At 44.8% G+C, this 15,664-nt stretch overlaps 1 protein-coding gene across 1 annotated transcript; it reads left to right on the top strand.

Annotated features, from left to right (window-relative positions):
* The first annotated feature begins 8,018 nt into the window (after positions 1 to 8,018).
* Positions 8,019 to 8,957, top strand: LOC137544681 (olfactory receptor 2AT4-like). Its single transcript, XM_068265777.1, has one exon. It carries the CDS (start codon positions 8,019 to 8,021, stop codon positions 8,955 to 8,957), a length of 939 nt encoding a protein of 312 aa, XP_068121878.1.
* Positions 8,958 to 15,664: the final 6,707 nt, after the last annotated feature.

The raw sequence follows: 15,664 nt of genomic DNA on the forward strand, positions 1-15,664 counted from the left end.
TGGTAGAACGCGACCGCCTATTTGGTAGATCGCGGCCTCTTGGCCGCGTCTTGTTAAAAATAGCCATGCGTCTTACTCTGTGTCGTGCTGCGGCTGCCAGCCCAGAATCTGCTTCCGAACAAAGCAGCGCTGATGGGAGAGGTGCGGCTAAAAAGAGAGGCGTGGCTGGAGGGGGAGAGGAGCCAATTGAGCAGCGCTGATGGAAGAGGCGTGGCTGGAGGGGGAGAGGAGCCAATTGTGAGCGTCTGCTCTCCCTCCTCTGTGATGGTCAAGCGTTGTGGCCACGCCTCCCCCAGGTCCCGCGGGCTTTTAGGACACCATCAACCACCGCATTCATCTTTGGAAGGACTGGAGAGCGGAGGATTTGTATTGCTGCCGAGGTGGGCAATAGAATTATGGTGCTGGTGGGTCGGGTCGGGTCGCGCTGCAGGTCGGGTCCGATTACTTTACTGTGGGGCTGCAGGGGGAAGGGGATTTAGTTATTATCCACAGAAGCCATGCGGGGGGGGGGGGGGGGTGAAGGAGGGCTGGTGATGCATGGGGGGGGGGAGTTAACTGATCTTAATGTGGGCACCCCTAGTTGAGGGAAGGATTGCTGCCAAATATGCTGGGGTGGGGAGGGGTGTTAATGTCACTGTGTGGAGGTGCATTTGTGGGGAAATCTGCCAATGAGCTTGCATTTGTGGGGAAATCTTCTGCCAATGAGATTGCATTTGTGGGGAAATCTTCTGCCAATAAGATTGCATTTGTGGGGAAATCTTCTGCCAATGAGATTGCATTTGTGGGGAAATCTTCTGCCAATGAGATTGCATTTGTGGGGAAATCTGTCAATGAGATTGCATTTGTGGGGAAATCTTCTGCCAATAAGATTGCATTTGTGGGGAAATCTTCTGCCAGGGGGGTTAATGTCACTGTGTGGAGGTGCATTTGTGGGGAAATCTGCCAATGAGATTGCATTTGTGGGGAAATCTTCTGCCAATGAGATTGCATTTGTGGGGAAATCTTCTGCCAATAAGATTGCATTTGTGGGGAAATCTTCTGCCAATGAGATTGCATTTGCGGGGAAATCTTCTGGCAATGAGATTGCATTTGTGGGGAAATCTTCTACCAATGAGATTGCATTTGTGGGGAAATCTGCCAATGAGATTGCATTTGTGGGGAAATCTTCTGCCAATAAGATTGCATTTGTGGGGAAATCTTCTGCCAATGAGATTGCATTTGTGGGGAAATCTTCTGCCAATGAGACTGCATGTGTGGGGAAAGCTTCTGCCAATGAGATTGCATGTGTGGGGAAACCTTCTACCAATGAGATTGCATTTTGTAGTCGTCCCATGCTAAACTTAGCATTTATAATGTTGTTATATGACTATACAAGACTTGTATAGTAATATACCAGCATTATTAATGCTAAGTTCAGTATTTGAAATGTTTGTAGATCTCCTGGCCTCTGCGAATTTTAAAGTAGCTCGCGAGCCGAAAAAAATGTGGGCACCCCTGCTCTATAATAATCCCCCTGTGTCCCTGTGTCCGTGCTTTTGGTTCTGGCTATCATTTCTAAAGGTCTACTTAAAGGCAGCGTGTGTGTGTGTGTGTGTGTGTGTATGTGTGTGTGTGTGTGGGGGGGGGGGGGGGGGGGGCGGATGGTGGCACAACGGTACCTGGCCACCACGATTTCTAGCTACGCCCCTAGTCTTTACTAATAGTTATAATTCCTCCACCAAAAACTGACCTTAGACTTCGGTAGATACACTACTAATTAATGTACAGTATTTAAGGTTCAGACTACAAATACCTGCAGGAATCACTTTTGTGTATACACGTCGCTTCAGATCATCCTGATGTTTTATTTTTACCTGTTATGCAATTATGTCATCTTGGGTCGTACAGAGATGTCACCCCGGTGACTGTAGAACACCGGGGGAATTTGTTCTTCATGTGAGACATACGTATAAAAACCTGAAGACACCAGCCAGTACGATTACATTTGCGGAGGAAGAGAGAGTCATGTTACTCAGCTGATGGCTGCATGGGCTGGATAAAGTCCACCACTTCAGCCTCCACTCCTGGAAGGTGTTGGAGTTCTACAAAACTCTCTTAACAAAGATTTTTAAAGCGAATCACCCAATAACCCAAAAAGACAGTTTTACGCTGATTCTGTGTTTCTATCAAGTTTGTCAACTGCAGGATTGCTGCTTCCATGTTATGAAAAATTCATATTTAAATCGATATTTGTGGTCATCCAGGGCTCACAGCAGAGTCCCCAACTCCAGAATCCTAGCAGCTCTTTTTTGAGGAAGAGTTGGGAACCTAAACGGAAATCGAGAATTTAAGTCTTCAAATTTCTTAGTCGTAGTCACATGAACTGAAAACGTAACAGTGTTTCCTATGATATTTGGAGCCTGACTTACAAGGCAATGTAGTCACGTGAAACAGTGAGCTAAAAATGCAGCCATGAAGAAAATACTGCTACACACATCCAATTTTTATTGGCCAATCATCGGCCAATTTTACCACTTTCATGTAGTAGGAGAATCCGTTTGTGGTCATATTTTCACATCTTATCAATAAAATGCCCATTAAGCCACCAGCTCGCAACAAATAATTTTGACAGTTTTTTTCACCCACTTTTTGGATCTTTTTCAATTACAGAAAGCTGAAAAGTAATTTTAAACAGAAGATGAAAAATCATCTCCCAGCAGAAACTTTATTAAGGGCATCCGAGGTGAACATAAACTGATGAGAAAACCAATTGTATCAATCTTCCTTCTCCTAAAAATGACTTTTTTTTTAGCTATCTCACAGTTTTATTTTATATTTAAATCTAGTTTTTAAGTTTTTACTGTTTCACTGACCCTTTTTATCTCTTTCCTGCTCTCAGAAGCCATTTACTGACAGGAAAGTATTTTATGGCTGTAATTACTAATCACTGAGGGTTATGCTATAGTCTGACCCAATCCAACCTGGACAGAAACTGTCACTTGCATACCTGATATTTAACTCTTTCAGGCAGAGAAAGAAGTAAAAAGGAACACAGCCTAGTTATTGTATGCTTGGCACTGTACATATACAGCACATGTTTTTCTCATCATGTCATATGTCACCTCGGTTGTCCTTTAAGAGAAAAGTGAATTGGATCAGGCCCGATGTATATACAGGATCTTCTCAAAAAATTAGCATATTGTGATAAAGTTCATTATTTTCTGTAATGTACTGATAAACATTAGACTTTCATATATTTTAGATTCATTACAACAACTGAATTAGTTCAAGCCTTTTAATGTTTTTCTTATTGATGATTTTGGCATACAGCTCATGAAAACCCAAATTTCCTATCTCAAAAAATTAGCATATTTCATCCGACCAATAAAAGAAAAGTGTTTTTAAAACAAAAAAAGTCAACCTTCAAATAATTATGTTCAGTTATGCACTCAATACTTGGTCGGGAATCCTTTTGCAGAAATGACTGCTTCAATGCGGCGTGGCATGGAGGCAATCAGCCTGTGGCACTGCTCAGGTGTTATGGAGGCCCAGGATGCTTCGATAGCAGCCTTAAGCTCATCCAGAGTGTTGGGTCTTGCGTCTCTCAACTTTCTCTTCACAATATCCCACAGATTCTCTATGGGGTTCAGGTCAGGAGAGTTGGCAGGCCGATTGAGCACAGTAATACCATGGTCAGTAAACCATTTACTAGTGGTTTTGGCACTGTGAGCAGGTGCCAGGTCGTGCTGAAAAATGAAATCTTCATCTCCATAAAGCTTTTCAGCAGATGGAAGCATGAAGTGCTCCAAAATCTCCTGATAGCTAGCTGCATTGACCCTACCCTTGATAAAACACAGTGTACCAACACCAGCTTAAGCTGGATGAGGATGAGCTTAAGGCCGCTATCGAAGCATCCTGGGCCTCCATAACACCTGAGCAGTGCCACAGGCTGATTGCCTCCATGCCACGCTGCATTGAAGCAGTCATTTCTGCAAAAGAATTCCCGACTAACTATTGAGTGCATAACTGAACATAATTATTTGAAGGTTGACTTTTTTTGTTTTAAAAACACTTTTCTTTTAGTGGTCGGATGAAATATGCTAATTTTTTGAGATAGGAATTTGGGGTTTTCATGAGCTGTATGCCAAAATCATCAATATTAAAACAATAAAAGGCTTGAACTACTTCAGCTGTGTGTAATGAATCTAAAATATATGAAAGTCTAATGTTTATCAGTACATTATAGAAAATAATGAACTTTATCACAATATGCAAATTTTTTGTATATATCCTGTATATATATATATGTTAGTACAGTGGGGCTGCAGCACACAACAGGAAAACAGTGACAGGGGCTCTTGGTTACGCTTTAACGCGCTTAAGCTCACCAACTGCGCCAAAGTGTCCCCAATCTGGTGAGTCCTACTCTACCATGCAAAATGCCAGTTTTTATAAGCAGTCTAGTGGGAACTAAACCAAAAACCCTAAAATGTCAACTAGATGGGAAAAAAGGAAATTAAAAACACCTCACCCTTCACCTAGCTACCAAACGAACTCTCTTAACATGTGCAAAGCACTCATTTATATACTTAACTGTGCTAGAGGTGGGCGTGGTCATGCAGGCTCACAGGGGAAAATTATAAATAAATTACCAAGGGGTGAGCAGCACAAACCAAATTTTTTTTATGCAATTCTATGCAAAGCATGCACGCAGCGCTGGAGGTCCCCAGACTCCATAAGAAATATATAAGTACAGTGGGGCTGCAGCACACAACAGGAAAACAGTGACAGGGGCTCTTGGTTACGCTTTAACGCGCTTAAGCTCACCAACTGCGCCAAAGTGTCCCCAATCTGGTGAGTCCTACTCTACCATGCAAAATGCCAGTTTTTATAAGCAGTCTAGTGGGAACTAAACCAAAAACCCTAAAATGTCAACTAGATGGGAAAAAAGGAAATTAAAAACACCTCACCCTTCACCTAGCTACCAAACGAACTCTCTTAACATGTGCAAAGCACTCATTTATATACTTAACTGTGCTAGAGGTGGGCGTGGTCATGCAGGCTCACAGGGGAAAATTATAAATAAATTACCAAGGGGTGAGCAGCACAAACCAAATTTTTTTTATGCAATTCTATGCAAAGCATGCACGCAGCGCTGGAGGTCCCCAGACTCCATAAGAAATATATAAGTACAGTGGGGCTGCAGCACACAACAGGAAAACAGTGACAGGGGCTCTTGGTTACGCTTTAACGCGCTTAAGCTCACCAACTGCGCCAAAGTGTCCCCAATCTGGTGAGTCCTACTCTACCATGCAAAATGCCAGTTTTTATAAGCAGTCTAGTGGGAATGCAGGCTCACAGGGGAAAATTATAAATAAATTACCAAGGGGTGAGCAGCACAAACCAAATTTTTTTTATGCAATTCTATGCAAAGCATGCACGCAGCGCTGGAGGTCCCCAGACTCCATAAGAAATTTTCCCCTGTGAGCCTGCATGACCACGCCCACCTCTAGCACAGTTAAGTATATAAATGAGTGCTTTGCACATGTTAAGAGAGTTCGTTTGGTAGCTAGGTGAAGGGTGAGGTGTTTTTAATTTCCTTTTTTCCCATCTAGTTGACATTTTAGGGTTTTTGGTTTAGTTCCCACTAGACTGCTTATAAAAACTGGCATTTTGCATGGTAGAGTAGGACTCACCAGATTGGGGACACTTTGGCGCAGTTGGTGAGCTTAAGCGCGTTAAAGCGTAACCAAGAGCCCCTGTCACTGTTTTCCTGTTGTGTGCTGCAGCCCCACTGTACTTATATATTTCTTATGGAGTCTGGGGACCTCCAGCGCTGCGTGCATGCTTTGCATAGAATTGCATAAAAAAAATTTGGTTTGTGCTGCTCACCCCTTGGTAATTTATATATATATGTTACTTTCAGGCCCTGTTCACAGTGCTCAGTTGCGTTGCAGAATGAATCTGCATGTCCTCTCACTGCACATACAGTTCCATGGGCCTGATCACAGTGCTGTTTTGTAACTGATCGCGTTATTCTAACTCGCTGCATGCAAGCTTTGTATTAAAGTCTATGGCCAGTCTCCATTGCAGTTCACATGCATTGCAAAGCATTATAACTTGTGCGTTATGCAACTGACCACTGTGAACCCAGCCTCACTGTATAATTCAGACTGCATTAATTGTACAGCAATAGCTCCTTCTTTAAAACCTGCCTGGCGTTCTGATTCCTGCGGCACATTTTTTTTCTTTTTATCATGTAGCTAGCCTAGTGCTAGCTACATGATTCCCCCCTCCCTGCGGCCTCCCTCCCTGCCCTCCAATCACTGCCGGCACAATTACCCATCCGGAAATCCCGTTCTGAACGGGATTTCCTAGAAGGCTTCCCCCGTTGCCATAGCGACGAACGTCGTGACGTCATCGATGTCGTGACGTCACAGGGAGTCCCGATCCACCCCTCAGCGCTGCCTGGCACTGATTGGCCAGGCAGCGCACAGGGTCTCGGAGGGGGCCCTGTATCGCGGCGGGTAGCGGCGGATCGGCGGCGAGCGGCGGCGATCAGGTACAACATGCAGCAAGCAAAGTGCTTGCTGTATGTTTTTTAAGAAAAATTATTCAAATCGGCCCAGCGGGGCCTGAGCGGTGACCTCTGGCGTCTCTGGACGAGCCTAGCTCGTCCAGAACGCTAGGGAGGTTAAAGGAGTCATCAGGCAAAGTCAAGTAAAATGAGTGTTACTTACTTCCGTGAGCGGCGCTGTCAATCACCACCATGTGGGCCGGAACGGACTGCGCAAGCGCAGAACAGTAGCTCTGCGCTTGCGCAGTACGCTCCGGCCCACGTGTCGGTGATTGACAGCGCCGCTCATGCAGGTGCAGTGACGTCATTGCCGGGGACCGGCGAACAGCTGCGGGGAGAGCTGCGGCGAGGGACGTCCTGGGAGCTTGGAGCTGGAGGAAGCCCCCGGTAAGTACCACTCATTTTAATTGACTTTGCCTGATGACTCCTTTAAAGGAAACCAGAGACGAAAAAAATAAAAAAGTTTTATGCATACCTGGGGCTTCCTCCAGCCCCATGCGCATGGATCGCTCCCACGCCGACTGGGCACGACTGGGTGAAGCTACGGGGACCAGTACCAGAGCTCCAGGACACTGAGGACTGCGACGTGGGAGCGCATGGGGCTGGAGGAAGCCCCAGGTATGCATAAAACTTTTTTTTATTTTTTCTTATCAGGTACACTTTTTAAGACTGAACTGAAAATAGACTTATGAAATAATTACCATATTTTCTGGAATATAAGATGCTCTGGAATATAAGATGTGTGTGTGTATATATATATATATATATATATACAGAGACAGAGAGAGAGAGAGAGAGAGAGAGAGAGAGAGAGAGAGATAGATATAGATATATACATATATATATTTACTAAACCTGGTGCGTCCATATTCCAGGAGCATCTTGTAGATGTTCTCCCATTGTCCTCCTGTGTCCCCTTCTGTTCACTATATGTCCCCTTCTGTCCTCCTGTGTGTATCCATGTGTCCCCTCCTGCCCCTCATGTGGTCCTCTTGCCCCCATGTGTCCCCTTCTGTCCTTCTGTGTGTGTCCCCTTCAGCCCCCTTGTGTGGTCCTCCAGTTCCTGTGTCCACTCCGGTGTGTGTGTCCCTGTATCCCCTTCTGCCCCATGTACGGTGCTCCTGCCCCTTGTGCAGTCCCCCCGTGTGTGACCGTATCCCCTTCAGCTCCCCCGTGTGGTCCTCCAGTCCCCGTGTTCAAACCGGTCCTTATGTGTGTGTGGGTCCGTGTACCCTCCTATTCTCCTGTGTGTGACCTCGCGGGCTATAGGGGGCTGGAAGAAGCCCGAGGTAAGTTCAGATTTCCATTTCATCCCTCTGCTCATGTTCTTTTTAAAAATCTTTTTTAACCCCTCTCCTTTGGTCTCTAGTATGTATGTACTTGCAAGTGTAATACAATCTTTTTTTTTCCCATTGTTTCCAGATTTAAAAAAAATATATATATATAATCTTCCCCATTGGAAATGGCCAACCAAACCGAAATTTACCAGTTTATCCTCGTTGGCTTTCCTGGTCTCCCAGAGACATTCAATGCTGTGGTCTCCATTCCATTCCTTTTGCTCTATAAGGTGTCACTGTGTGCAAATGGGGCTGTCGTGATTTTGATCAGCTCAAGTCGGAACCTCCACCAGCCCATGTACATCATCATCGCCAGCCTGGCCATTTCCGACCTGCTCTTTGATACAACAGTGTTGCCAAAAGTTTTGTCCAAGTATTGGTTTGGTGATGACGCCATGTCCTACTATGGATGTTTCTTCCAGATGACCATCATCCATACTTGCAATCCTCTTGATTCTCTCATTATCATGCTGATGGCTGTTGACCGGTACATCGCCATTTGTAAGCCTCTCAGATACCACTCCATTGTTAGTAGCAGAGCCACTATCATTGTTTGTTGTGTTTTATATCTTATGGCTGTTGTGATAGGAATTTGTGTCATGTCACTGGCTAACCAACTTCCCTACAATAATATTAATAAAGTCAAAAATCTATTTTTTGCCATTGGAACCACTGCTATCACAGCTCGTATTGACGTGGCTCCGATCCTGATAAAAGCTTATTATATTGGTTTGGCCTGCCACTTAGGTCCACTGTCCTTTATTATTTTTTCATACTGCATTATACTGACTAATGTAAGCTCATCAAGCCATTCTAAATCTTGGAAAAAGGCCTTGTCCACCTGCGTTACCCATTGGTTTGTGATTGCCGTGTACAACATCCCACGGCTGACCGTCTATACCTACGAACAACTTAGGGCCAAGCCAAATGGTGATGTTAATGTCTTCCTAATCTGTCTCTACACCTTTGTGCCCCATGTCAGCAGCCCCATCATATTTTGTTTTAGAAATGAGGAAATCAAGACTACTATGGTAAAGGTTTTTAAGAAAACAAATACACAGTGAATAAAAATATGTAATGTTTTTTATAAATAAGTGAAAAATCAATGTTGTATTGTTGTTTTTGAAAATGATCTTGACCCAGTGAAGTACAGGGACTAATGTATGAAGGAAACGCCAGAGGCTTCCAATCATCTCTAGTGGGGACACCATAAGTGATCCAGCAAACCTGCACTGAGTTCTTTAAAAATGATCTATTTGGTGGTAAATTTTCAAACAGGCAATTTAGACTATTCACAAAAATTGGGTACCACCATAGGCACCAGTCCTAATGCTTTAAATTATCAGCTACAGTGGATAATTTGGCTACTGGAGGAGCTGGATTTTGGTTATAGTTTAGCTGAACCTTAGCTAGTGGTGTTTGCTGGTGGTAGCAGCACCAGAAATTGACCACTGTATAGCCGAACTCTAGGTAGCAATGGTTTGCAGCAGTGGTACCTTAGATCGGCAACCATGTAGCTGAACTCCAGGCAGTGGTGGACCACCAGGCAGTGACTGGTGAGATAGGTATGGTGAGGTTTGGCTGATGTGTAACCAAACTCCAGAGAGAGGTGGTGCCACCAGGTTGTGGTAGGTGACTGGTTGCTCTGGGTAGTGGTGGTGACTTCAGTTAGCGTCAGTGAAGGTTGGATACTGTGTAACTGAACTCGGTTAGCAGTGGTGAGTTCTGTTATCGGCACTGGATAGCAGTGATGTTAGTGGCATAGGTAGGGGGTAGGTTAGTGTTAGGTGTAGTTAGAGGGTAGATTATTGTTAGGTGTAGTTAGATTAGATTAGTGTTAGGTGTAATTAGAGGGTAGGCTAGTGTTAGGTGCAGTTAGAGGGTAGTTTAGTGTTAGGTGTAGTTAGAGGGTAGGTTAGCGTTAGGTGTAGTTAGAGGGTAAGTTAGTGTTAGGTGTGGGTAGAGGGTAAGTTAGTGTTAGGTGTAGCTAGAGGGTAGGTTAGTGTTAGGTGTAGTTAGAGGGTAGTTTAGTGTTAGGTGTAGTTAGAGGGTAGGTTAGTGTTAGGTGTAGTTAGAGGGTAAGTTAGTGTTAGGTGTAGTTAGAGGGTAGGATAGTGTTAGGTGTAGTTAGAGGGTAGGTTAGTGTTAGGTGTAGTTAGAGGGTAGTTTAGTGTTAGGTGTAGTTAGAGGGTAGGTTAGTGTTAGGTGTAGTTAGAGGGTAGTTTAGTGTTAGGTGTAGTTAGAGAGTAGGTTAGCGTTAGGTGTAGTTAGTGGGTAGTTTAGTGTTAGGTGTAGTTAGAGAGTAGGTTAGCGTTAGGTGTAGTTAGAGAGTTGATTAGTGTTACGTGTAGTTAGAGGGTAAGTTAGTGTTAGTTGTAGTTAGAGGGTAGGTTAGTGTTTGGTGTAGTTAGAGGGTAGGATAGTGTTAGGCATAGATAGGAGGAGGTTAGTGTGAGGATAGGATAAGATAGGAACCTTACCGGTATCCAACCATCAATAACAGGTGATAGTAGAATATTAGTATTATTACCAATATTCTATCAGCAATATCATGCGTCCAAATAACATAATAACATAAAATAAACAGGCTGTCCAGTTTATTGGAGAGGATTAATTCTTTGTACTTTCCTGGAGGTAAATCTGAATTGTATAGCACATGGCAACATAGCGACTAAAAGGTGAGAATTCTTGTCTTATGCCTGGTACACACCATGCAATTTCTCGTCAGATTTGTGACCGAATCAAAATTCCATCAGGTCCGATCTGATACTTAATCATTTTTCTGATAGATTTTGTACAGAAGTGATTGGAAAATCAATCAGCAAAACAATTGAACATCAGATCAGAGCGAGGATCAGTTCTAGACTCCCCCCTCCACCCGCCTCGGAAACTGCTGCTAACCAATGTCGTTGGTCTAGGGCAGGGTTGTCAAACTCAGTTACAAAGTGGGCCAAAATTGAGCTCTGGCACCAAGTCGTGGGCCAACCTCAATGTCTAGTGGCCACCTCTCCCCCCTATACAGTTCCCTGGTGTCTAGTGCCCCCTCCTTCCCATATACGGTTCCCTGGTGTATAGTGGCCCTCATCTATACAGTTCCCTGGTGTTTATTGGTTCTCCCTCCCCTATATAATTCTCTGATGTTTAGTGGTCCTCCCCCCTATACAGTTTCCTGGTGTCTAGTGGCTCCCTCCTTCCCCTATACAGTTCCCTGGTGTTTAGTATCCTCCTCCTTCCCCTATACAGTTTCCTGGTGTCTAGTGGCTCCCTCCTTCCCCTATACAGTTCCCTGGTGTCTAGTGGCCCCCCTCCCTCTCCTATACAGTTTCCTGGCACCTAGTGCTTTTCCCCTCCCCTCATGACTTCCCGGGGGTGATCTAGGGCTCACTCTCCAATATACCTTCCCTGGTGGTCCTAAGTGGGCCAAACATAATGCAAAGTGGGGACTGAGGAAACCACCTAAGGGCCAAATATAATGGTTCAGTTGGCCAGATTTGGCCCACGGGCCGGAGTTTGACATGTATGGTCTAGGGGTTCGGACTACGGTACCGTCATTGAGCCTGTCACTTCACAAAAGGAAGGATGCAGAAGTTTGCAGGCATTGTGGATGAGCACCCATTGCCTCAGGTAATCAGTGAGAGAGAAAAATTTGCGGTACGCTGTGTAACTGAACTTTGAAAATTTTTTAAAGGATGTCTGAGGAGAAAATAAACTGATGAGAAAAACAATTGTATCTATCCTCCTTCTCCTAAAAATAACTTTGTTAGCTATCCCCCAGTTTTATTTTATATCTAAATCTAGTTTTTAAGTTTTTACTGTTTCATTGTCTCTGCTCAATGACATATGCACTGAAGTGTGCTAGAGCTCAAATCTATAAATTATTGACCTTTTTTATCTCTTTCCTGCTCCAGGAAGCCATTTACTGACAGGAAAGTGTTTTATGGCTGTAAATACTTATCAGTGAGGGTTATGCTATAGTCTGACCCCGTCCCGACCCAGACAGAAACTGTCACTTGCATAGCTGATGTTTAACTCTTTCAGGCAGAGAAAGAAAAAAAGGAACACAGCATAGTTATTAGTGTGCTTGGCACTGTACATACCCATGTCTATCTCATCATGTCACGTGTCACCTTGGTTGTCCTTTAACTGCAAAATGGCTGTTATGACACAAAGTAACACACAGCGCAGGAAGCTGTGCAACATATGCTAGTACAATCAGTAACGATCAGTGAGAGAGAAAAAATTGCAGTACGCTGTGTAAATGTGCAACTTTGAATTGTTTTTACGCAAATTGGCTGTCTAATATGTCAGAAGGGCCTTGATGCAGGAAAGTGCACTAAATATATCACGTACACACAGCACGGGTTAATACGACCGCGCATGCAGCGCGCAATCCTGTCATCATAGTGTGCGCTCCCATCTGCTGTGGGATACTCCGCTAGCGTGGCCGCTACTATGGTAACACGCACATTACCACACTAGCGGCCATGCTAGTGGAGTATTGTGGGCGCACTGTGGCCTAGTGCACACCGGAACGTTTCCGCTGCGGTTTGCGATCCGCTTGCGGGTGCGGATCCGCTAGGGTAATGTATATTAATGGGCTGGTGCACACCAGAGCGGGAGGCGTTTTGCAGAAACGCATACTCCCGGGCTGCTGCAGATTTTGGATTGCGGAGGCGTTTCTGCCTCAATGTTAAGTATAGGAAAACCGCAAACCGCTCTGAAAAACGGCACTTCAGAGCGGTTTGCCAGGCGTTTTTTGTTACAGTAGCTGTTCATTAACAGCTTTACTGTAACAATACATGAAATCTACTATACCAAAACCGCTACACAAAACCGCAAAACGCTAGCTGAAACGCTGCAGAAAAATAAGAAAAAGCGTTTCAAAATCTGCTAGCATTTTGCGGATCTGCTAGCGGTTTTTGGTGTGCACCGGGCCTATGAGCTCATCTCGCGGCAGTTAGGAGTGCATGCTCTGCGGACCGTGTGCTGTGTGTGCGTATGGTATATTTAGCGCACTTTCCTGCATCAAGCCAAGTGTGATATGAGTGATGCTGTGTGGGTGTCAGTGCCAAGCGAACACTTATGCAGTGTAAGCGGGCTGGAATGGTGACGCAGCCAGCCACACACTACACTGTGTAACTATACACGTTTTGTGCTGCTACAACACACACCACAAAGCTAAAATGTCAGCACAGAACACAGCAGGGTATATGCCAGTTAAAAAAAATGACTTATGTGATCAGGATGATCAGGATGAGACCTTTTTTAGTTTGTTTTAGTTTTCCCCCCAGCATTTAGAAGCTGTTCCTTGCCAGGCAAGTTTTACAGCTGCATTTCCTCATTAGTGAGGGCTACCCCATAGTCCATCCAGATTGGATTGAAGCTGTCACTTGCATACCTGAATGTAAACACTTTCAGGCAGAAAAAAAGGAACATAGCCTAATTATGCAAATGCTTGGTAGTGATGAGCACAGATTTCACATAATTGTAATTTTCCATCGTAATTAGCAATCAGGGCTGGTTCTCTCATGAAGCAAGGTGAAACACTTGCATCAGGCAGAGATTGCGGGGCGGCATGTTTGCTTTAAGTGATCCCTAATTGCTCATATTGAGTTGTTACTATCCCATGTTGGGAAGACTTATTACTGGAATTTTTTTACGTTTTTGCTGATCTTTCTTGCATATATATGCATATTTTAAAACGAATAAAACCATAAGTAGACTTTTACGCGATGAGGAGTCTCCATTTTTATTACAAACAGCTGGTGATGAACTTGAGTCCCTGAAGGACCAGACGGGAGGTGCCAGTGAGGCTGTGGGGTGGCCAATACCATCCGGTGAGTCCCCACCTGATGGGGGGTGTGGTATTACCCGTTGATTGTTTTATATTGGAAGACACACAAGCACAAACAGAAGCGCAGCTATTATCTTCTATTTATGTCTATGAATGGTTAATTTGCATATGTTCAGCAGTGATGCTATGGGAGACATCTCAAGCTCACTCCAACCTGAATTGGGATCGGTTGAAAAGGGCGCCCGAGCTGCCTGTATGAAAAGGGCGCCGCCATAGACATCAATGTTATTTCTGGAAATATGGGCTACAAGGTGTAGAAAAGGGCGCCCGAGTTTTGATATAGGCTACAAGCGGGCTCCCCTTTGTAGCCCGTATTTTTTTCGGCTACATGGTTTTCGGCTACAGTAAGGTGCCCCTTTGTAGCCCATATTATTGCCTTTTTTTCTAGGCTAAGTTTTTATATGGGCTACAAGTGCTGGAAGCCGAATTATTTCACTCCCCCACTATCCATGGCGGCCTGGAGGGGGAATAGTAATTAACACATCCCGGAGTTTTTTTGTAACCGAAGTTTTTATATGGGCTACACCAGGCGCCTTTTTTGTAGCCGAAGTTGGTATATATGGGCTCCACCAGGCGCCCTTTTTTACCGGCGCCCTTTTCATGTAGACCCCCTGAATTATCGCAAATTCTTTCTGTTTTAAGAAAGAAAACTTTTGTTTTCCTTAGCTTAAGTTCAGCAGCAGCCGCCGCTATTAGTAAGAGGCAGTGGGTGGGGTCAACTCACCTGTTCTGTGTTCCAGGGTGCATTCCACTGTCGTCACTTCCTGCAATGCGGTCACCTTACAATACAGTGGGCGGCGTTGCAGGAAGTGACGACAGTGGAACGCACGCTGGAACGCGGAAGAGTAAAGTCATCCCCTCTCGCTGCCTCTTACTAATAGCAGCGGCCAGGCATGCTCTCCAAATTCGAATTTGGGTGAAACCCGGATAGTTGCTATCCGGATTTCACCCTGTTAATTACATCACCTGGACGGGGGGGGTCAATCTTTCCTAGCTGACGTCTTCTTCGTCCGTCCCTTGGCGCCTCGACGATGCAGTGCAATCCGGCGTCACGTGAGTATACACTTCCTCCTTCAACCCGGAAGGAGGAAGTGTTTGTAGTCACGTGATGCCGGATTGGACCGCATCGTGGGAGGCACCGAGGGACAGACGAAGAAGACGTCAGCTAGGTAAGATTGACCCCCGCCCAGCCCGCACAGGTGATGTAATTAACAGGGGGAAATCCGGATAGCAACTATCCGGGTTTCACCCGAATTCGAATTTGGAGAGCATGCCTGGCGGGGGCTGCTGCTGAACTTAAGCTAGAGGGGGAGCGCAGATGGGGGACTCAGGTGAGGGAGGGGGGGTCCGACCCCCCTCCCCGCCGCTCTGCCCAATAGCCCCTTCCTGCCCGCTACCCCCTCCCGCTCGGCGGCAAGTGTAGGACCGGCATTCATAATTATGCGGCGTATGCTACGCAGCGGGTCAGCTAGTTTATATTATTTAGCAATTGTCCAGACTCCTTCAACTACAACGGGAATATCCTTTTAAGAATAGAAGTACCTTCTTAACATTGTAAGTAAGAATTATTTTTAACTGAGACACAATTATAATGTGATCTTGGGTTTTACGGAGACGTCGCCTTAGTGACAGGAGAACGCTGGGGGAATTTGTTGTTCATATAAGAATATGTATAAATACCTCCAAACATCATCCAGTCATTTACGTATACAGAGGAGAGACAGCCATGTTCCTGAGCTAAAGTCACAGGGATGTCCACCTCTTCAGCCGCCAATTCAGTAAAGTCTCATAGTTCTACAAACCTCTCTTATATATAATCATTCACCTAAAAAATTGGGGAAATCATTGTCATTTGGTTGAGTTTGTCCATTGAAGAACTACTGCCACAATGTTAACATTTCCTATCTAAATAAATCT

Source organism: Hyperolius riggenbachi, chromosome 2 (genome assembly GCF_040937935.1).
Source record: "Hyperolius riggenbachi isolate aHypRig1 chromosome 2, aHypRig1.pri, whole genome shotgun sequence".
NCBI lineage: Eukaryota > Metazoa > Chordata > Amphibia > Anura > Hyperoliidae > Hyperolius > Hyperolius riggenbachi.

Excerpts from the sequence above, each read along its gene's own strand:
- LOC137544681 (XM_068265777.1), top strand. The coding sequence starts at position 8,019 with ATGGCCAACCAAACCGAAATTTACCAGTTTATCCTCGTTGGCTTTCCT.